The sequence below is a fragment of the Trachinotus anak genome, unplaced genomic scaffold (assembly GCF_046630095.1).
Source record: "Trachinotus anak isolate AG129_WGS33_773 ecotype Australia unplaced genomic scaffold, CSIRO_AGI_Tana_v1 ptg000014l, whole genome shotgun sequence".
Lineage (NCBI taxonomy): Eukaryota > Metazoa > Chordata > Actinopteri > Carangiformes > Carangidae > Trachinotus > Trachinotus anak.
Window position 1 is genome coordinate 10,267,938 of NW_027273865.1, and position 23,608 is coordinate 10,291,545.

The window sequence follows — 23,608 nt, forward strand, 5'->3', positions numbered from 1 at the left end:
TGGGCTTTCATGTGACCTATTTTGACAAATTCTCACTACAATGAACACATTTGAGTTTAGAAAATGATGCACAGCTGTGCATCTATGAACAAGCGACTGTTCCCCAGAGAAAAGAAAAACCTCTTGTCAGGTTTGGTTTCTAATCAGCCCAGTGTTTTGTCACATGGCTGGTCTTACTCAGAGCTGGCGGAGATCCAGCCTATTCAAGGCACTGAAATCGGATTGCTGGAAGGCGGAGAGAAATGATGTAAAATCACCAGACGCAACATTCGACCAGATCTTGAGAGAGGGGGGCAAAAAGTTTCTCATGAATTAAAGTGCTCAATGGAGGAGGGATTTAGAGCAAAGAGAGGCTAATAATCCTGCTGTTCACCAGGAAATATTTGGAGTCAACCCACACCGCACAGTGAAGCAGAAAGGTGACACTTAATGAAATATGTATTGCATTGATTCCTGCTGGGTAAGGCTCCTTTTCTTTGCTCTTGTCTACACACAGGTCAGCAGCTGCAGAACATCACCACCTGGAGGAGCTGAGGAGTCAGTGTGCTTCTTTGAGCTCAGTGCATCAGGCCTGCTGTGTTTGAAAAGTGCAAAATGAATCCTGCAAGTTAGTGAATGCAATTACCTCATCAGTGTAAATGCTTTTAATCTGCATGACACGTGGTACAAGATATGGAGAACACTTTACTTCAAGGATTTATAAGTAGTATGCAAACATTTAATAACTGAAATTGTAAGCAGATGTAAGTGTTTACATGTGTTTAAAGCATTTGATAACAAATTGAATGCCTCCTTTGGGTGCGCATGAGTGGAGGCTGGTGTTTAATCACATAATAAATGACAATATAGTAAAACACAGTTGTAGTATGTGTTCATAGCCTGGCCAGATTAACATTGCATGGGCTCCTGGGAAAAAAAAATGTTAGTTGGGCCCCTATTGACCCATACAGAACATGGCACTTTCATTATTTCCCCAGTCACTCAAAGATGACCAGTGATCTAGAGCAAAAATGATTAGTACATAAATCAATCAGTTGTTTGTGTTTGACAAATTGGCAATTGGCAATGGCAACAAGTTTGATAACCGAGTTAACATTTAAGCCATTTCTAAGCACAAATACCAAAAATTCACTGGTACCAGCCTCTCAAATGTGAGCTAAATTGTGTTTGATCAGCTAGTTATTACTGTGTCTGTGTGGGCTGTAACAGTAGATACATCAGGTAATGGTTGAAATATAATAATATATATATAATATATATAAATTATATAATAATTTCACCTTCATCATCTCGTTTCTTGCTCCTCCAAATGGTGCTGAAATGCAAAGTAAGTCAACATCTCTTGGAATAAAGCCAAAAATGACAAGATGAGGAGCATCCATGTGGGCGTTGTGGGCGTTGTGAGCTCCGTGGGCCTGGAGTTCTGGGGCCTCTCAGCAGTTGCCAACTTTTCCCACTCTGTAGTTGATCCTTGCTTCACAGAAGATGTCATACTTGTTGACAAATACTGTACATTAATAAAAACTTCAAAATGTCCTCATATCTGCAACAACTACATTATAGTGCGTTTATTAAATAAGTATTATATAATTGACAAGTAAAGTTTTTTATATTCTGTTGTAGATAGCCTAAGTCCAATGAAGGTCAGCCCCCCCCCCCAAAAAAAAAAAAATTATTACTGCCCTCCTCAGATCATTTTAGTGGAGCGCTTTGCACAACACAAAGAGCTAAAAGGAGAGCAAATATTGAGCTTACAATCACCAGGTGGACATAAACACAACTCCAAATGAATGCTAATGATGTTCCATGTCTGCTGGGTTTGTAAATAAGCAACTATTTGCCATAAGTTGATAATAGTCCATGTTGTGTTTACAGCTTCTTTACACTGCCCCCAAGTGGACAAAACATTTGTTATTGCAGGTTTAATCATTTCTCCATAAGATAGCCTACTTCAATAACCTTTAAAATCCATGTCAGGAAGCATGTCAACATTCCAGTATAACATCTACTGTAAGTTCATGGGGTTTAAGACACACTTTAATCAAAACTGTGGGAAAGTAGAGTTACTGTTGGCAGAAAAGCGAACACGTAGTCTCGAGCTCAGCTTGAACTCTGTTGCACAAAACTGGGGTGAAATTTCAGATATCAGTTTATTTGATAACAGTAATAATTTTTCCAGTCTGAGAACTCGGAAATATACAGTGAGATTGTAGATTTAGTTTCTCCTGCAGTGAACATGATCGCAACCTGAGCTTATGTAGACACTGGTCCTCTGGTGATCGTAAACATCTGAAGGCAAATGCCTGAAGACAGCAGCTCTGAGCAGCATTTAGACCAACAACCTGAGACGTGGATGAGAGAAAATGTTAACATTTTTACAGGATCTTTAGTCACACCTCATTCAGGCCAGTGTTGATATTCAATTATTTTCAAGTGACCACGGTGTTGGCTTTGTTTTCAGTGCACAGCCTGCACAGATGCAACCAAAGAAACAAGTGACTCATTCTTTAACACCTGTATGTTTAGTTTTTGCTGATTTACAAGCTGATAAAAACACACCGTTAAGTCCTTCCAAACACAACATCAGAGTCAATATGTTGACACGTAACAGATTGCGTTGTGGTAACTGTAGTTTAAATAGGTAATTGTAATTGAAAAAGTATTCATATTCTAAGGACAATTATTGATAAAGTTCTGCTTAAAATCACAATATTTATAAGATTTGATTTATTGTAGTTGCAATGGTGAAAGTTATGCAGCTTAAATTTAAGTTAACGTCACAAAATGTCTTTGCATGTTTCCTGATGATCAGCGTTGAAATGCAACATTGCTCTGTTAAAGAACCTAGAATCTACTGTACCTTCTCAAATACCATTTTTATATGCATGCCAAAGTATTTTCTTTTCTCTAATGTCACCGGTTTAATTTTATTCAATATAAAATGCAACATTCTGAAATGTGCAAATGGAACAAGTTATGCCTGCTTTTACCTTTGTCAAAGTTATCAAACTGTTGTGTGCTAATGTGTTGCAGTTTTTCATTCAATCTGCAATTTGTCCTGTACTAACATACAACAATAATGTCAGTTTGGGAATTAAATACTGTGCCTCCTGTAAGTTTTAAGTCTTTGAAAGATGGAATACACTGGACAAAAGTCAGGAGTGATGCAAAGTGTAAGGATTTGCTGTAGATAAACTAAAATTCTTAGCCCTTATTATTCTTTTCTGCATAATTCTATTTGTTTTGTCTGGAGTTTTTGGAAGAGATGCACAAGCTCTTTCCTTTGAATTCATGTCCAAGTCTAAGTATATGTAAGTAGAAGGATGTTTGTATATATGTAGTTGTCTTCATGTAGATGTCATATATTCTAACAAAATAAATAAAATATAAAAAATATAAATTTTATTTTTTGACTATGCAAACAAATTAATGTAATAATATTGTTTCACCAAAGTATCTCTCACTACCATAAAACAAGAAGGTGCAGGATGAAACAAAAGTAATGAAAAAAGATCCAAACATTTGCACACTTCATAAAGACCTTGACGAGGCTAACACTGGTCATCAAATCATTACTTAACTTCATTTTGAATGTAAAATCCTGCCCTGACTGCAGGGAGAATATGTAACTAAGTTCAGTGTTATTAACAGCCTCTTCCCACCCACCATCCACCCCGCTGGAACCTGATATGGGCAACTCTCTCATTCCTGGTCCAGTTCATTCACCTCAGTTTCTCCCTCTAACAGCTCAGAAAAGAGTTTTTTCAAATGGATGTGTTGGCTGTTCCTGCAGACAGGCATAAAGGATGGTACCTTCCTCTGATGGCCCCCAATACAAAAGGACCAACGTTTGCCTGGCTGGATCCGTCCAGACTGTACTGCAACCAACAGGTATGATGGGAAAAATGATGTTTTCTAATTCCTCAGCAGACTGTTGAGCTGGTGGTACTGTTTCTGCTGTCCTCCCTCTCACTGAACACATTTTAAAGCTCATTTAAAACAGTAGAAATGCACCTGTAGTGTATGTTTATCATATGCAAACTTCGCTTTCTTTGCACTTAATTCAGGCTCTTGCAGACTGTGTCAAAGACCTTCTCAGTCCATTCCACAATGACACCATTGACCTGGTTGCTGGGATAGATGCAATGGGATTCATTCTTGGTAAGAAAACAAACCAATTCCTTTTAACAAGGAAAATAAATGGCAGGTTAAGAGCAGTCGCACTTGGTGTCTCACACTAATTTTATTTTAAGAGGCAGCTCGGGAAACCTGACCCCTCTGACAAAAATAGCCTACTAAATGTAATTTAGATATTTTGACTCCTCTGCACCCTGCCTCGTTGCACATGGCATGACAATGTGTGAAAGCATACTTCCTTGAGTTCAAAGATAATAATTCTGTGAGTGTGCATGAATATTTTTCATGTGTTTTTCAGGGGCGTCAGTTGCCACCACTCTTGGAAAAGGTTTCCTGGCCATCCGTAAGGCAGGACACCTCTGTGTCGCAACCCAAAACCAAAACTACACAGACTACACAGGCAGAGAAAAGAATATGGAAGTAAGACTGGATGTACTAAAACCAGGTTAATCTTCCTTTGCTTTTTACTCTGTAACCATGTCACATATTTCTCTTGATGAATGTTTACCCAGCTGGTAAAGTTTGGACAGCTCAGGGTCGAGAGCTGGGCTAAAAAAAAAACCTTATAAGATAAATAAGACCACATTTGATTTTGACTGCTCAGCTGTTGTGGGTGCTGGCAAGGATACCAGTAAGTTGATGTTGGTTGTAGTTTTTGTGAATATTCAGTCATTTCATGGATTATTTCCATGCAGTGATTACCTGGATCATGATCTGCCACCAAAACTCTACACTGAAAATTGTTTTAGATGTGGTGAGCATGAAAAAGCTGCCATGCACAGCTGTATTTATGTGTCGAAATCAAGAAGAATTTAAATATCTAACTTTAAGATTTGAAGGCGACTTTGACCAGATTATAACATATTTATTTCCAATAAATTAACCAGGGCTTTCACTAATCAATTAATCTGCTATATTTTCAGAATTTGTCCAAGGGATTAAAAAAGTACTTTATCTATCTATCTATCTATCTATATTTTTTCTAAATTTCTTGGTTTGTTTTCAATAAAATATAAGAAAATCACCATTACAATTTTCCACAGCCAAAGTTATGAATTGAAGTCACTTTTTTAATTCAACCAACTGTCTAAAAACACAAAGAAATTCAGTTTACTATCATTTAAGACAAAGAGAAGTAGAAAACCCTCACATCTGAGAAGCTGCCTGGAACCTCCAAGTAGATATTATAACTTAAACATAATTAATTAGCTTTAGGTCAGTTCATTCCTTTTTATATACAGTCTATGGTACATTCCCTGTCACACAGCATCCCCCAGTGTTGGCTGGAGTGAATTACAGTTTAACAAGTGTGCAACTACAAATGAACAGTATTTGCAGTTTGTGAATTAAAAATTCAGCAGCTCTTGCACAAAGATTCAGTCTGCTTGGTATAGCATCTTTGACATCAAATACGCTAAAGGCCAATTTGGAGTTAGACTCTCTTTTTATCATTTTTAATACACCAAAGATTCAAGATCATCTTCATCTTCATCTAGTCCATTGACAGATATCTATATTCCACCATCTTATTTATGCAAACAATTTCTGATATTATTCATATTTTACAATTAATATAAATGTGAAATTTTACAAAAAAATAAAATAAAGTACAACAAATATAAAAATATATATAAATATTAAACCAGTGGTTTCCAATCTATTTGGGTTGTGAATTCAAAATCAGTGTCTTGATTAAAGTCCCTAGGTTAGAAACCACTGGACTAAACTACATGACTACATAACGTTCGCACCATTGCAAAGTTCACACATTCTCAGTTAATCTAAATTTGTCATTGTGTTGTGGCTGTTTTGTCTTGTATTAGCTGTAGCATAATAAATTTTACTTCTCCTTGTTTAAATTATATTCAATATTTTTATTTAGTTAACAATTTATTTTTAAATGTAGTTCATAATAAAATAAGAATTTGTTTTATCTTTATAAAAAAAAGTGTTTACCATGTGAACACTTCAAAAAAAAAAAAAAGAAAAGAAAGAAAAATAGAAAAAAAAACAATAGATGTAAATATGGTTGACACTCTTGGTCTTGCAGGGGTGAGGGTGTTTTTGGTGGACCAATGGATAGAGACCGGAGGAACAATGAAGGCTGCCATCCAGCTGGTGGAGAGACTGGGAGCCACTGTTGTAGGTCAGTCAACAAGTTAACTTTATTATACTGCCATTATATTTTTCATTCATTCATCTTTGAACCTCAGCACTTAAATGTAAATGTCTCACTGTTTCCTGCAGGTGTAGCAGCTGTGGCCATTGAAAACACTGAAGGGGGGAAGTGGATTAAAGAGAATTACAAATTCTCTCACTGCATCCCCGAAGAGCTGCAGAGCCAAATTGATGGGAAATACCTTGATTCATTCAAAAGCTTCGTCAACTGAACGAGTAAAGTAAAATAAGTTCAGTGACAGAGAAAAGGGAAAGAATGAGATGGTCAAGAAATAGTTTTATCTGCATAGACATTTTGTAATTGTTTAAGAAATAGTGAAAACCCTATTTAATATGACTTTTTTTTTAAAAATAACATAAGCTGTGACTTTAACTAAATAATTATTTCTTCACAATACATTTATATTATTTTCAAAACACGTTGATGATATGATCCCTTTTTTAATACCTTTATGACATGTAACACATACCAACAGAAATTTTTAAGACAATAAATGATCAAACATTAATGCAATAAATTTCAGTTTCTGATAAAAAAAAAAAAAAAGATCATTCAAATAATTGATCAATCAGAGTACCAATGAAGAATACACTGCAAGGATGCATTTGCATTACAACAGTGGTTCTCAACCAGTGAGCTGGGACCTCCACGAGGAGTCAAATAATAAATCTGAAGGCTTGAGAGATGATACGCATGATTGTTAACGCAGAATTGCTTCAGACTTTCCTCAAATCTTTGTTGTTGTCATGTGATCTACTGCTTTATCTTACTTTCTGCAGAGAGGTTGGAAACCATGAATCTACAATATTATGAAAGGAGGCAAAGTACCAAGTAAAAACTGTCATTTAAAACGTAGGAATTTAAGGTAAACCAGAGTATTATTGTGATGATAAATATTGATTGCAAAACAAACTACAGTAGCAAAACTGAAGATTTAATTCAAGCCCTAAGTAAAGTAACCATCTAGAGTCATTTTTTGGCATCTCAGCAGAACTAGTCCTTTCTGTGTCACGCTGTAACTCAGGACAAGTTAAACTGAGCAACACCACAAGAATCCACATCCCACGGCGGAAAACTCATTACAGGCCAGGAAAAACTGAACTCAAACATGTCAGAAAGTGAAACTCCAGCGTCCCTCCTCCTGCTCTGACCACAGAACTCCCTCCCATGAGCTGGACAGCAACCACAGTCTTTTTCCACTGAGAAAAATCCTCATTTTCAGTCTGTACCTTTTTACTTTAAACTCCGGCTTCCAGCCTTACTGGCAGCAGTTTGGCTGTTTCTTCTTTGATGTAGTGTACGTATTGTTTGAAGTGCTGTTAATTCCTGAAACAGATACACAGCTGGGCGTTAAACCGTGTGGTTTTCATGGTTACAGAGAGATAGTGGGCATACTCACTGACAACGTCTCCAATTTGCCTCGATCCACTTTTCTCCAACTCGGCAAGAACGTTGGTCTCAAAGGCCAATGATGCAACTCGGAAGAAAAACTCCTTCACGTTTTCCCCTACAGCATGAAAGACATAAAGATCAGTAAAGGACTGTATAAAAACAGAATAGTAATTTTTAAATACAACAAACGCTGTGTCCAGTTTACAGTGAATTTAATTTAGCAAACAGTACCAGTGCATACAAACATGTTTTTGATGTATTTATTTTGATGTATGTTTTGTATTTTTTTCCCCAGAAAGATAATGAGAACATGAAAGGAATTTAAGACCCTCCACTGATTAGACTACCCTGCCTTTGGCAAAAAGAATAATCCCCCTTTCCTGACCCCACTCCCCCAACTAATTATTTTCAAACACTTCATGAGAAAATTGTGCGGTTAGTGGAAGAGATCAATTGACTATATTTAAATCCAAACACTTGCCTGTGAGTGATGAGACAGCCCAGTACTCTGCTCTGATCTCTTGTGCTAGTTTGAGAGCATCTTGTTCGATCTGAGAATACTGAGCAGGAGACTGTCAGAGAAACCAGAGGCAACCAGGTTAGATATGCTGTAACCAAGTTAAACAGAAGGAATATTCATACTAAGGCTGCTGCTAACTATTATTGTCATTATCCATCAATCGAACAATTCTTTTCTTGCTTAATTGATAAATCGTTTGGTCTAAAAAAAAAAAAAAAAAAATGGCAGAATAAGAAAACTAGAATTTGCAGTTGTATGCCTCTGCCACTCAGACTAGTTTCAGGTTCCATCCCTATATATATAAAACATATAAAATTTGTGTAAAACTTTGTAAAACAATGGTGTAAAACTTTGTCATAATTGCTGTGTGAATTCTTTATTCTTAGAGTTATAGCTAAAAGTGTTTGGGTTTTTTTGTGGTCACAGTGACTTTGACCTTTGACCACCAAACTCTAATCAGTTCAACCTTGAGTCCAAGTGAATGTTTATGCCAAATTTGAAGAATTCTCTACTGAAATGCTGAGATATCGTGTTCACAAGAATGGGATGGCCTGCAAACCAGCTAACCAATCAAAAAAGAGCTGCAAACCATCTTACCAACCGAGATAGAGCTACAAATCAACCAACAAATCAGAACACTGCTACAAAATAATTAACTAATCATAATAAAGCTACAAATCAATCAACCATTCAGAATATGGCTATAAATCAACCAACAAATCAAAATACAGCTACAAATCAACTAACCAATCAGAACATGGTTACAAATGAACCAATCAGAGTAAGGCTACCAATCAACCAATCAGAATGAGGCTACCAACCAACCAACCAACCAACCAACCAACCAGAGCACAGCTGAAAAATCAACAGATCAGAATGAAGGTCACCGTAACCTTGATCTCTGGCCACCAAAATCTAATAAATTGGTTCTTGAGTCTAGGTAACCATTTGTACCAAATTTGTAGAAATTCCCTGAAGGCTTTGCTAAGACATCACATTCACAGGGCCAAAACCTTGTTTTGTGAGGTCAGCGTAACCTTGACATTTGAACACTAAAAATTAATCACCTCATCCTTGAGTCCAAGTGAATTTTTAAAGAAATTTGGATGCATAAAAATGCCCATAACAGTGTCCTGCAGCTCAGCTGAGACCTTCAAATCTTGTCTGAACATCATCTAAAACCTGAAAATACTCAACTTGTTCCAGTTATTTCACTGTAAGTGATATAAAGTTGTCGTCAGACAAAACAAGCCTAATAATGATGTTACTGGGCTCTGGGAGATTGTGAAATTGTTGTTCTGTGGTGATGACAAAAAGCATGAGAACAGGAAAAGTCTGAAAAGTTGAAATCACAATGAAGTAAAAGAAAAATTTCCAATATTTCAAAAAGAATTAAAAACAGCTTGAACTAGAAAAGTTCCCACCACTGCTTAATACAGTTACTCATGTCTTATATGCTTTGGGGTCTACTGGAGGATGAAACCACATTCCTGAGGTTTGAGCCTGGGCACAAACGCTCTGTGCTGCTGGCAAGAATCCAAACTATTCACATTTGACTCCAATAAAGACAAAGACATGTTCACAAGCATTGCCCATTTCAAACAGTAAAAGACGTACACTCAGGTCTTTCTTTGTGCCAACGAGGAACAGCTGGACACTGGTGGGGTCATTCTCTTTCAAGGCGTCTTCGAGCCACTGCCTGCGGACAGAAAAACATGAGTTTCAATCCTCCAGCTGTAAGAGTGCAAACAATCTGCTCGTAATAAATACACTTACCTCACATGGCCCAAAGAGGCAACATCATTTACATCAAACACGATGATCACAACTGGAGGAACAGAAAATATCACAATGAAAAAGGTTTTAAGAGTGTTGTTTTAACATGTTAATGACACAAGTTCCAGTTATGTATGCACAGCTTTTTCCTTCCTTGACATTTTGACCTCTGTTAAGGAATGTGTACATGGAGAGAGGACAGTCTTTAATACATTTCTTATTCGTTTACTGTTAAAACACACAAATTTCCTACCCTGGGCTCCTCTGTAATATGTAGAAGCAATGCACTTGAACCTCTCTTGGCCTGCAGTGTCCCACCTGTAATGGAAAGAGTGACTGGTGAGAAACAGTGCATCAGACACAGTTTATTAACTTATGTGTAAGGCTTGCACACAATAGACTTACAGCTGCAGACTGAAAGGAACACCCAACACCTCAAACCGCTCCATCTCAAAGTCAACACCAATCGTTGCCTTGTAGTTCTTATCAAAGGCATCTTTGCAAAATCTGCAAAATAAGACAAGGATTCATCTTGAGGTGCCTCATCCACTTGTAGCGACTAGTGACTACAGCATTACTGAACTGTTTGTGAACTGATTATGTTTAGGTTCTCACTTAAAAAGGTTGAGATTATGTGACCCACAAAAACGTATTTGCTGTTGCTACTTAGTCCACGGTGCAGCAAGCAGAGTCATATCGAGACCAGATAACAAAAACTACAGGCTATTCTCTTGGCAAAATATCCGCATGCAGGTTCATCTTCTAGGTTTGTTACATAAACCCTGTTTGAGTCCCTGAAAAAATGGAATCTACTGCTTTTGATATTAGCACTAGCCACGCCACTAGCCTACCCATGGATATGTTAAAAACCTGAATCTTGATGTAAGTGAGAACATATGTTTTTTTAGTTTTTTTTTTTTTTTTTTTTGGCCTGATAATGGGAAGGCTTTTTAAAAAAATATTCATAATTTTCTCATGAACTGCTGAAAGTATTTGAATGAAAAAGCTTTTTAGTAATCCAATAACAAATTCAGAGGAATGTTCTTTCTTGATGGAGGTAAATGTTCTCTCAGTTTTCTCTTATTTAAGTTATTTATTTCCTAATACTGCACCTCACCCTGCTTTCACCTACTGAGTAGCAGTGTTTGTGCTTACCTATTAATCAGACAGGTTTTCCCCACAGCCAGGTCACCTACAACAATGACCTTAGAGATTTTAAATCTGCTGAGAGGAATAAAAGAAGAAACAATAAGTAAATAAGAGAAGAAAACACCACGTTCTGTATCATCCAGCCTGTGGTTTCTGTGCTCACCCCACAGTGCCGGTGCGCTGCTCCTGGCAGGCAGTCTTCACTTTATTGTTGAAATCGTCTTTAGTGTGGAGAGCTGCCTCTTTCTTGAAATACTGCAAGAGAGGAAGAAGACTTTGTGAGACTGTCGGCTGTTTTATAGATGCAGTGCTTGAATAGTAAATGGATTTACCTGAGGGAGCTGAGCGATGATTCGGTCCCTTCGAACGGGAGGAAGAACACTCATGGCTGAAACTCGGACTGACATGAACAGTCCGGGTAAATATTTAGCACGGGGACGTGGCGTGCTGGACAGACAGAGACGGAGAGCAGCATTAACAATCTGCCATTTTAACTTGCTAAAGATGTTCGAATGTGGTATGTTTTTTGCGCCCGATCACAGGCCTGGCGCTTATTTTTCCTGTTGCTGCTGGGAATAAAATACACAAGATGAAGATTAAAGCTCATAACAAATCTGCATCCACATAAACAAAAATAAAAAAGCCAAATACTCTCTGGAGTTGCTGCTTTTCTCTGTTTTATATCAATTTACATCCCTGTAAATGTAATATTTTGGGGTTTTGAGGTGTTGGTTGGACCAAAGCTTTAGTTGTGGTTTTACTGAATCTTCTGGACATTTTGGGGTGTGTATATAAAGCTGAAAAACTTTGTCAAATAGTGGTTAGTCAATTGACAGAAAAATGAATCTGCAACTACTTTGATAATTTGTCGTTTTCAAAAAAAAAAACATTCCCTAGTTCAAGGCAATTTGAGGATTTTTTTCTTAGAAGCCTTTGGAAACCTCACCTTGAGCTTCCAGCATTTTAACCATATTATCACATTTGACAGACCAAACAATCAATCAAAAAAAAAAAAAGAAAATAATGAGATATTTTTTTGTGGCAGCCTTACATGTATATATCTATATTTGTATTAATTACATTTTGAAATGTTTTTTGTGCTGTTAATGAGTAAAGAACACTCAATCACCACATTTCAGTGAAACACGCAGCATATTGCATTCGGCACAAGTTTCTATTTGACTTGGATTAAATGAGCTCATGTTTTCTTCCTGTGCCATCTTTGTCTCTGATTTTAGATGTTTTATTTCCCCAGGCATCCAGAACCCAGGCTGGATTATCCACTGGGCTGAGCGGCCCTCCCCCGCATCCATCAGCTTCCAGGCCTTGCTCTTGTTGTGGGACCCTGACAACTTTAGTATCTCTTATTCTCATTTTGACTTTTTGGTTGTAAAGTTTAAAGAGTTACTTCACAAGGGAGACCCAGATTACAACTGTAATCAAATGGGCAGAGCAGTAACCTTTTTATTCTGGGTGCATTGTTTTCAGTGTCTAACAGGTTAACATGTACAACATAAAATACAGTGGACGACTGAGAAACTACAACATATTCACACCTAAGAAGCTGGTGCCAGCGGACCTTTGGTGTTTTTGCCTACAAGAATGACTTCAACGATAATTGACGCCAATTGACTAATTGATCAAATAATCATTTCACACATGTAGAGGACTGGTCGGTTTCCGGATGCCTGCGGAACTAATCAGACTAACAACAACTGCAATGTGTTCGCCTTGGGGAACATAGCCTGTACCCACATCTGCCCCCTGTCAGTTACAGTCTGGGGCAGACACCCAAGTCAAACAATACTGTAATGAGAGAAAATGTTAGGTTTACAGCTTGGAGCGACATGACCACACACAGAGCGGCACCAGACAACTGCTGATCGTCTTACTGCGCAGATCGGATTTAACCCCATTGTTCATCCTGGCAAAGAAGTGGAATTTAGTGGATTTGGTTTGAGTCACCATTAAACTGAAACCAGACGACTCTAAGTCTTTTTGTCTATACCCAAACTGCAGGTAAAGTCTTTTTTTTTCCCATCTCGGTAAAGAAACACCACTGTCGCAGTCACATGAATGCGCCGACTAAACTTTTAAGAACCAGCGCGTCTGAGCTGCAGAAGTCTGCGGAGATGTTACCTCGGCGAGACAGGAAGGTCCGCGCAAGTCTCCTCTTCTCTCTCCTCTGCTCCTTACGCCTCGCTTTCCTCGCACAGATGCTTGATATCGTCAAGCAAACCCATCCGACTTCACTGTGGAGTGTCGGAGTGTTGCGTTTGTGGGGAACGGAGCTGAAATTGATCCACGGAAGTTGGGAGGGGAGGGGGGGGGGGGGGGGCAGCAGACTGAGACCCGCTGCTGCTGCTGACTCAGTTCCCTGGATTTTTTTTTTCTTTCCTCCCAGATTTTCTCTGCTCGGCCCCCTGCTGGAGGAAATGAGGAACAATCGGAAATGAGGACGGGGAACAAACCTATCTAGGCTGCAGTATCTAGAGTAAGCCACCTATCTATCTATCTATCTATCTATCTATCTATCTATCTATCTATCTATCTATCTATCTATCTATCTATTTATCTATCTATTTATCTATCTATCTATCTATCTATCTATCTATCTATTTATCTATCTATCTATCTATCTATCTATCTATCTATCTATCTATCTATCTATCCATCTATCTATCTATCTATCTATCTATCTATCTATCTATTTATCTATCTATCTATCTATCTATCTATCTATCTATCTATCTATTTATCTATCTATTTATCTATCTATCTATCTATCTATCTATCTATCTATCTATCTATCTATCTATCTATCCATCTATCTATCTATCTATCTAGAGTTTGATTTTTTGATGGCGTGGCCTGAAACAGTGGTGAAGGACTGGGGGGGTCATCATTCCGTCTCCAAGGCACAAAATGTGTGGGAAGCCTGGATTGGTCCCTGTATAATGTAAATACTCCACCATGTTGGTCCCCACCTGTAAATTGCACATCAGGCACTTAGTGTTGCGATATAACTGACTGAAGTATCAAAAAGAAAGAAACATGTAGGATCGTCCAAACACTGCCAACCCTTGCAGCTAATGTATCATGGACTTTTTCAGTCCATCAGCTCGTTAGATCTTTGGTGACCTCATCAAATGCAAGTAACTAATGTTATTGAAAATATTACGTTTCACCTAGATGATACTAAATGGACATTTGTGCAGCTAATGTTACTGACATTTTATCATGGTGCATTCACTTTAGAATCATTATGTATTCGTTGTTATCTTTTCTTCTGTATTTCTTACGTCGTAGAAGGTTAAATAACTTTAACTTAGTGATGGTGAGATGAAGTACTGATCCAGTCCAGCAGGGTGGTTCAGGGAAAGGTGCATATGTTGATGCTTCCTGTTAACAGAGCGACGCCTACTGGCCAGAATTTAAAATAGGCAAATCCAAACATTTGGATATTACAAAGTTTAAATTTAAGGGGAACATAATTGTATCTTTATTCTAACTGTTGCAGTTTCGTTTCATGTCAGTATTAACTTTATCATGGGCAGAGTTAGCAGCTAATGTTACTTTAACCTTTTTTGTCTCTTGATAGTTGATTGTAGGAGGCCAAACTCAGCAGCTAAAGTTGCTGAAAAGGTTTAGGAAACGTAACGTAGCAGCTACGGTAAAAGTTGTAATTTTGTAACTTTGTGTTTTCTAAGCAGTTTTTCTTGTAGATGAAGTCTCATATCAGCTTTTGCTGAACTTAGGAACATATGTTTACACAAGAAGAACTGTGACCCCTTCAGTGCCCTACTTGAAAAAACCAGTGGTTTCTAACCTTTTTGATTTGTGACTAGTAAAAAGATCCTCAGCTGGGAACCTCCTGTCACCTCTCATCTGTTTGAGTTGTTAGAAATTCCTCCAAAGAGACATTTTCCCTTTTAAACTTCTCAGATGATTTAATGTAATGACTGAAATGTCACAGAAATATTGTCTGTATATAAAGTAGTTAAAATTAGCTCCGCCATGACTTAAGTAGAATTTTGAACACAGGATTTTTACTAGATTATTTTAATTTGGTGAATTGGCATTTTTATGTATGTAAATGATCTGACAAAACAGAATTTGACTATATCTTTACCACAAATCTCTCAGGTGTTAATACGAGTGAGTGTAAAACAAAGAATAAATACATCAAACATTCCCTTATCGGGTGAGTTCATCTTAGAAAAACACACATAAAGCCCATAGCCCTGTGATTTTAATCACTTTTTTAATCCATAGTATCACTCAACAATCCAAAATACAGGGCTCCTAAAAAACAGTTGTCACTTTAATATAAGACACATTACACATTATTGTGGTCATGATCAAATGAATTTAGTGTTAGTTTGTCTCTAAAATCTCTCAGCTTTTACAAATGTACATACAGACATTCTATATTATAGCTACTTTCTTATTGTCCATCATCTTTATCTCTGCTTTGCTCTCATTTGAGAAGGCACTGTGGTAGAGGCACTGTAGCACAGGTCAGACACATCTACACTGTGCCCATGTCTGATCTTCTTGGTGTTGGCTGAAATAGAAAATGAAATGTACTGATCATTAGGTTTTTAAAGTCCACTGATGGTTGGCGATGTGTTCTTGTATCATCCTTTGAAATATATCAAAAAGGAATGCACACTTGAGGACATATTTACAAAATGCTATATCTATTTTTGAGGAAAAGAAGAGGAAGAAGAGACACATCTTCACATGAATTTCATCTTTCATTCATACTTAAAAAAGGGATCTACTCTGTACCGATTATTTCGCAAACAAGCTAATATACGACACACTGTGGGGATATTCTATTACTCCACATCAAGTCCAACTACTTGTGATGCAGTATCAGTAGTGATTGTGCTGCTGCCTGCTCATTATGAAGGGTTTCTCATGGTTCCCTCTTCCTGATGAGCAAAATTATCAGACTATTAATTGGCAGGAAGCTCCAGCTTCAGTTCCACTTGTGTCAAATATCAACAGATTTGATATAAAAACCATACAAGGACCATCAGTTGTCTTGTGTGTTACCAGTTCAGTTGGTCCTTTGCAACATTATGTACCTGCTGAGTCACAAATCCAGCATCTCCTCAGCCAGAAATGGCTTCATCAAGACAAAAGGAGACAACATACTGTGTACACATATTATTAAAATGTAAGTCTTTTGCTGCTAAATTCAAAGTCCAATGTCAGAAAATTCCACTTTTCTGTTCATTCTAACATCCAGAGAAAGAAAACTGGTCGAGATTTAAATGTTCTCTACATAAAAACACTGTACCCCATGCAAATGTTGAAGATATATGGCAACATATAGCTAGGTTGTCAGCTAAGACTGTTTGCAAATGCTAAAATTTCAAAATTTCAAATTTCAAACTTTTTTTTGGGAAATAAACTTCGGTTTCTTGCTGAGAGTTAAATGAGAGAGCTGTTGTATCTGTATCTGTTTTCTAATGCTGCGTTCACAATATATCGGATTTACAGAAATTATCATCTCATTCAAAAAGCTGGTATTCTTCCTGTTTCCAGTCTTCATGTTAAGATAAACTGAACAGCTGCTGGCTATGGCTTCATATTTGCCAAAACAAAAAGGAAAGTGGTATCACTCTTCTCATGTAATGCTTGACAAGAAAGCCACAAATTGTATTTCCCAAAATAATGACCTTTTGCTTTAAGCGTATACTAAAAACAATTTTCAGCAAAAGTGGTAACATCTCAATAGTTTGACAGATGTCACTAGAGAATAACCCATAGGCCTAAATAACCCAGGTTCTAGCTTCAATTAAAGCACTGTTGGTTTGTATTATATTTTAGGACCTAAAGGAGGCTTCACCTTGTTTCACCACTTTTTTTTTTTTTTTTTTTTTTTGAGGGGACGGGGGTTGTGTAGTTGGGTGGGTTGGGTGTGTGTGTGGGGGGGGTGTTGTTCTTTGGCAGTGAGGCACAACAAGGGAACCTGTCATCACAAGGAATGGTCTCGTTTACGGTTTCAAAGACACAAATATGTAAACTCTCACCCTAAATAAAAATATAATATAGTCCCGTAAACCTTCCCCAGTCAATCACTGAGAAACTTTTTGGAGTTGTTGTTATGCATCCCGTTCTGTCCCACATAGCTTTTACTGCGGGGGAAGAAGTCAGCGCGGAGTAGGCGGTAGAAATAAATCAGGATCATAATATTCATCACTATCATGGTGACAAGAAAGTATCCACTGTGGTCCAGCCAGGAGTAATTATCGATGATGTACCAGGTGAGGTAGAATTGGGTGCTCAGACGAAACGTGATGTAGGTGAAGAGGTTGGCGAGTTTGTTGATGTAGTACATGGAGGAGGACTGAGCACCGGCCAGCTTCAGCATCAGCCTCAGGTGCAGAGTGACGCTGTTCACCTCCACAAAGAGAGCGATTACAGCGCCGGCTACATACAGCTGGGTGTAGAGGGCGTACAGGAAACACCAGATCACCTGCGGAGGAGACGGACACAAAGGGAGGAGGAGGTGTTTGCTAAACTCCATTGCTATTTTTTTCCGTCTTTTACCTTGTAAAGCACTAACATTGACAAGTACTACACAAAAATGCTAAGGTTCATCATTATTATTATCTTTATATTAATATTATTATTAATTGAACGATTAATTATTAGGAGTGAATAGGCTTTATTATTGCATATTATTTGCAAATGTGTGGAGTACTACGAAGCTGTATCTCGGATCACCAATCTGAATGCAAATACTCTTTCACCTTACATTTTTCGAGGGACTACAGATGTATAGAAGCCTCTTGGCTAACCCTGGCACATTTACAGCAACATTTATTAATATGAGCTGTTACTGTTAAATAAATAAAAAATAAAATAGAAAAAAAATTACAAATCGCTGATGATAGTCTTGAATTCTAGTGAAGAAGCCAAAGTTTCCAAAGAAAGCAAATAATGTCAGGCTGAAGATGGGAAATGTATACAATGTATACAAAGCAGGCTTGGTTTCATCAACATCACATGGAACAATGTAATACGCAACACATCTGTCATACTGTCAGACACAGGGGAAAAATATGATTTTTCAACTTCAAAGCTACTTTAATGGGAAGTTAATGAAAACTGGATATTTCAAGAACAAGCCCCTGCACAAACAGATACTCTCCGCGATGCAGACAAAATAAGACATGCCTGCCAGATGACCTCATGAGTTGCAATGATCCTCTGCTCAGTGGCACCATGTGCTGCATTCAGCTCAACCCAGGCAGCACAAACAGCTTGTGTTATTTACTTGTAATTACTCCCACTCCCTGGATCAGTATGTTCAGTACTATTCACTAAGAATCAACAACAACATATACAACAAATCTTTAAGCCTTATGTACAACAAAGATGTTTGGCAGGATGAGAGCTTTTTTAAGTCACCACTTTAACTCTTATTTTTCTCCTCTTCTTCTTTCTCAGTCTTTTATACACACATGTGAAACAGGTTACCGGCTCAGATCAACTTCCTTTTCTCGGGCTGATGAGTTAAACATAGTGACTCCGATACCTTATCTGAACCAGAAATGCAACCTTTATGTAGCGAAAGAAAATAACAGACATGGCCACAGGCATGCCGTCTTACCAGTGCATGATGGAGTAAGAATTCCCATGATCCTCTTGCATGTCCTGTCAGGATGATATCACCTGCATCTTGCACAAAGTATCCTGTGAGGAAAGAAAATAAGCCTCTGGTATAAGTCCTGTATGGTTAACGAGCTACAGTTGGTCATGGTTTGCTGTTTGGATTTTCCAGTGCTGATAGTCGAGCTAGTATCAAATAACTGCTGCTAAATCATGACACTCTGGTAGAACAGACATTCAGTGTGTGGGGTGTTAGACCCAGTTTATGGTTAGCTAATGAACATGCAAACAGTAGGCAAATTACACTATTTAAAAAGTCCCATGAGAAATTACTGTGAACGCCTGTGAATTCAAGCACATTTGCTTCTGGAGAGTGGGACAGAAAGTGGATGGAAACAGCCTAATATCAATAAGTGACAACATTGTTTGTTTAATCTGCTTAGTTTTACAGCTGCAAAGTTTTTCTAATATTCAATAATCGGTTACTCATTTTAGTAATCTTTCAAGCAAAACTACCAAACAGTCTGTGGCTCCAGCTTCTGTAATGTAGGATCTGATTCATTTCTTGCATTATACCTGATACGACACATAAAGATACAGCCAGCATGTGGAGAATGACTTTGTTTGCTTTGAGCCCATGTAGCTTTGGCGTCTTTACTTGTATGAAACTATAAAAATATGAATTCATTCAATCATGAACATTTTTTCTAGCTATCTTTCAACTTCGTAAGATTCTTTCACATTGGGTCTTCACGCATAACTTTTTATCTGTTAAAATTACATAAAGTAAAGATGACAGAGAATCTTTTGTTGCGTCCGTGATGTTGCTTCCAGAGCATGAACAGCTGATTAATTGATCAGTCAATCTGCAAATATTTTTTTAATTGATTAAGTCTTTTTTTTAATTCATCCATCTTCTCCTGTCTTTTTCTATTTTATGTCATAGTAAAGTGAAAATGTTTTGAATGTGTGGAGCAGCCCAACTTATAAACTAATTGATTAATTGATAAAACAGATGAATTAATAATAATAATAATTGTTGCTTACAGTCGTAACTGTTCCATCTCACAGCAGTGAGAATGTAATCGATGGACCCGGTACAATCACTGTAAATGTCACATTTCCCGAGGTAGTAAAGCTTGATGGCACTGGCATCACGAACCAGACAGATGTGACTTTTTACACCAGACAAAACTCCACAACGAATGTGTTGTTTTAAAGTTTCACCTCACTCCACTGCACAAGTCTAAGTAATATTAAGTAATTAATCATTAAAATTAGGAATTTCCAATTTAAGAATTGAAATCATTTCCAGCATGTCCAAAACAAAGGCAGCGTTGAACTCACAGGTGGGTTTTCACATGCGTCTTTTCTGTTACCTGATGTTTGCAGCAGCTGACTATTTAAACAAAGTGTCACCAGTTGTTTTGTTTACTTATTCCACAAAACCACCACTAACAGCATGTACCTAAAGACAAACACTTACAAGATAATGTTGAATATTTACATTACATTCAAATTTCTCTTGAGTCACTTGTCATCAATCAGAGGGTCTTTCAGAGAAATGTATAGTCAGTGTTTGCTTGTGGGGGCCAAAATATCTCTCTATTAAACTGTGTACGCCTCATTTAGCTGTAGGTATTCAAGAGTCTTTTGTGCTTCGGTATGACTGGCACACTGTTGCTATGTTAAAGAACATGACCACCTGTGTCTAGTGTGGTTGGCCTCAGTGGAGCTAATAGCTGTTTGTTGTTGTTAGGGCGGATCTCCACAGGTTTGTGTCTCCATGGTGACACAAAGATGCGCATAAGACCCAACCTATGTACATAACAGCTCAACCAGACCACCGAGTCCTTAGGGGATTATCACTGGTGTCCATGGTGATTGAGAGGGAACAACCATTCGTCTGTTCTGAGAATCAGGTGCGAGGGGCGGATCTTATTGTTGTTTCTCTGGAAGGCACAAACTGGAAAAGTGACAGTTTTATGCCCCTGGCTGGGATCATGGGAAGAAGAGGTTCAGTTCAATTCAATCAACACCTCTCCCACATTTCCCTTCAGTGCTCTGCACTAGAGCTGCAATGATAAGTCAATTAATCTATTGACAGAAAATAATCTGCAACTTTTTTGATAGTCAATATTTTTTTTGTCAGTTTTAAAACCAAAATTCCAAACATTTGATTTCAGCTTTTCAAATGTCTTGATTTGAGCATTTTCCTTGTCATACGTGGACTATACGACTGGATGTCTTCATTTAAATCCCAAAACCCAGCTTTGCGGTTGTTGTATTTTACTCTTGAGTGTTCTTTTCTTTTCAATGATGCATTTACTGACCTGCTGAGATGCAGACGAGCAGGTACGACGGAGGGGTGTGGTAAGAGTGGATGTTGCTCAGCGTCTCTGGCCAAACCACCACACTGGAGAGGGATACATGTTATGGATAGATGGATCTGTATTCACCTCACTCAGACAAACATGGGCTCACTCCTGGAGAAAAAAGCCTGACTAAGCAGAGACATTAATATCAGGTATTACAGCTTTTTTTTTACCCCCTGATCAAAAGATATCCCACCTTTTAGTAGCTGTGGGAATGCAGCTTTTAATGTTTTATTTCATTTTACTATTAACTATTTATTTTCTAGTTTCTGTCTGTGTCTGTATATCTAAAAAAATACATTTTTTTCTATTTTCCCTAAATTGGCTCACTATTTTTCCATTATTCTTTGTCACTTCTTGAAGCTCTTGAAGCTGGCAAAAGGGGCACACCTCAAAAAGCAAAGGTTTCTCTGTGTGTCCCCTCCTTGTATAAACACACCACAAGAGAATTATTGTTAATAAGTGACATGTAAAGCTGTGCACTGTTTCACATGTTTCCTTGGTACCACTTTCAGCGCACAAAAACCCTCCTTCTGAATGTGAAGACATGCTTACTTTGCCTCCACAGTGGCTCTCAGTCATTGCTAATTTAATCTGTCACATATTACACACAGTGACAGTAAAGGGAGAGTGCAGACAGCACAAAAAACTGACCTTGGTCCCACTTCTTAACATTAACAGATGAGTCATAAGCATAGTCCCCACCCCAAAAAATAGTTTCTCATAATGCTTTCACAAGAATCGTTCAGCCAGCAGGTTTTTCCAGTTGATTTGTCTGCAGGCTGTAGCTTGAGAAACCCAGAGTACTGGCTGAAAAACTGTGTTTCCTCTGAGCTGCACATGAATTCAACAGTGCAAGCAAACAGCAATGACAGCTTTGTGTGGCTGATACTGTACCCCCCACTTAAAAAATGCCATTGTCTCCCCCGTCCCTCACCCTGCCTGGACATGCCCTTCTTCTCCAGACTGCCACAGACTGTCACTGCTGCACACACACCCCTACACATAAACACATCATGTGGACTGTGAATAGACAATGGTTGTCCCAGTGCTGTGGATGGACGGACAGATAGATGGGTGGTTGGAGACTTACCAGGTCAGGGCCCATGCCCCGGTCAGCAGGGAGTGCACCAGAGAGACGGAGAGGTTCCTCCACTTCCAGGAGTGCAGGTCATCCTGCTTCACCACCTTTGGCACGGGCAGCCTTTGCAGAAGCCGGTGGGCCACCCTGAAAATCAGAGAGCACACCAAAACCGATGGGCCTGGGTGACTCTTCAGCACAGGAAGCAGGGCCTCCATCCTCTCCCCCCTGGCTCTCCCTCTGTCTCTGTCTCTGGGCCCTTCTTCTTATTCTTTTACAGCTACCTCCCTTCGTCCTTTCCCTCTGCTGGCTTTTCCACCCTCCTGTCACCGTCTCTTGGGCGCGGTGATAGACGGATACGCTCGGTATGTGATAGGAGTGTTCTCCAGGACAGGGGTCTTCAGAGAGAGGAGAGGCTGCTGCAGCTGCAGGAGATTATCCTCTGCTGTTTTTTGTTTTTGTTTTTGTTTTTTTTGTTGTTGTTTTTTTTTTTTCCCCAGACCTCCTCTCCTCACGTTTTCAGCCTGAAGAGGAAGGCTTGAAGGGAATTCCCGTGACAGCTCATTCCAGTCCGACGGCGTTTGTCCTCACGCAGCGCCGCGTAACGTTATGTGCCGCGCTCAGCCCGCCTGTCTGTCCGGAGTGAGGGGGAGAGAGGTGGAGAGGGAGCGGGGTGGGTGGTGCCGTCGCTGCTCCCTGTTACCACAAAAAAATAAGGAGGGGCAGTGGCTGCGATCATGTTACGCAAGGAACAAAATCACCTAGCGCGGCTGCTGAAACGTCATTTTGCGCAAAGTGCGTCGAAAAGGACCTGGAGGAAATATGGAACAGCCGCAGCTCAGCTTCTTGTTTGTTTTTGTTACTATAGCGCCACCCGTTCAAGGCCCCTTATCTGGATTTAATTTATATTACCCATAGTAGGCCTGATAATGACATTTCTTTGTATAGCAATTATCCCTAACCTAAGAGTGTGAGTTTCTTCTGTAACTAAAAGGTCGTGGAGGGAAGAAAAAATAAAATTATAATCTACTGACCACAAGTTTGTTTACACTGTTTCAGTGGTGGAAATCGAGTCCTTCACTCAGAGTAACACAATATCCAGGAAGTTAAAATAGCCTATTTCTGTGCAATATACACTAGCCTATGTAAATAAAACTTATATGGGACATGTAAACAGCTATTTTATGTTGTAGCATCTGGAATTCCCAACCTACAAAAAGAAAAAGAAAAAAAGAAAAAACTGCAGCCATAAAAAAAAACAACTGTAGAGGAGTCGAAGTATAAAGTAGCATAATTTAGAAAATTTGTATTACTTTTCCATTTTAATCATGCTGGGTTTAAGCTCTGTGTTGTCTGCACTCTTATTT

At 38.5% G+C, this 23,608-nt stretch overlaps 3 protein-coding genes across 4 annotated transcripts; 1 reads left to right on the top strand and 2 right to left on the bottom strand.

The window, feature by feature from the left end:
* Positions 1-3,698: 3,698 nt before the first annotated feature.
* On the top strand, positions 3,699-8,588 carry LOC139632217 (adenine phosphoribosyltransferase). The gene is made up of 5 exons (XM_071497038.1): positions 3,699-3,891; positions 4,068-4,161; positions 4,436-4,582; positions 6,188-6,283; positions 6,385-8,588. The coding sequence occupies exons 1-5, from the start codon at positions 3,769-3,771 to the stop codon at positions 6,525-6,527; spliced, it is 603 nt and encodes a 200-aa protein (XP_071353139.1). The 5' UTR covers positions 3,699-3,768; the 3' UTR covers positions 6,528-8,588.
* Positions 6,737-13,495, bottom strand: rab34a (RAB34, member RAS oncogene family a). 2 transcript variants are annotated; one of them, XM_071497034.1, is made up of 11 exons: positions 13,293-13,495; positions 11,486-11,600; positions 11,317-11,408; positions 11,160-11,225; positions 10,410-10,511; positions 10,258-10,322; positions 10,005-10,056; positions 9,846-9,927; positions 8,190-8,280; positions 7,716-7,823; positions 6,737-7,642 (listed from the first exon to the last, which is right to left on the bottom strand). In XM_071497034.1, the coding sequence occupies exons 2-11, from the start codon at positions 11,558-11,560 to the stop codon at positions 7,575-7,577; spliced, it is 801 nt and encodes a 266-aa protein (XP_071353135.1). In that variant the 5' UTR covers positions 11,561-11,600; positions 13,293-13,495; the 3' UTR covers positions 6,737-7,574. The 2 variants fall into 2 exon arrangements, with proteins under 2 accessions (XP_071353135.1, XP_071353134.1); XM_071497033.1 differs by having other exon boundaries at positions 11,160-11,228; positions 13,293-13,493.
* A 1,905-nt stretch (positions 13,496-15,400) lies between these two features.
* Positions 15,401-22,941, bottom strand: tlcd1 (TLC domain containing 1). The gene is made up of 4 exons (XM_071497035.1): positions 22,254-22,941; positions 21,119-21,201; positions 18,787-18,869; positions 15,401-17,646 (listed from the first exon to the last, which is right to left on the bottom strand). Exons 1-4 carry the CDS (start codon positions 22,457-22,459, stop codon positions 17,242-17,244), a joined length of 777 nt encoding a protein of 258 aa, XP_071353136.1. The 5' UTR covers positions 22,460-22,941; the 3' UTR covers positions 15,401-17,241.
* Positions 22,942-23,608: the final 667 nt, after the last annotated feature.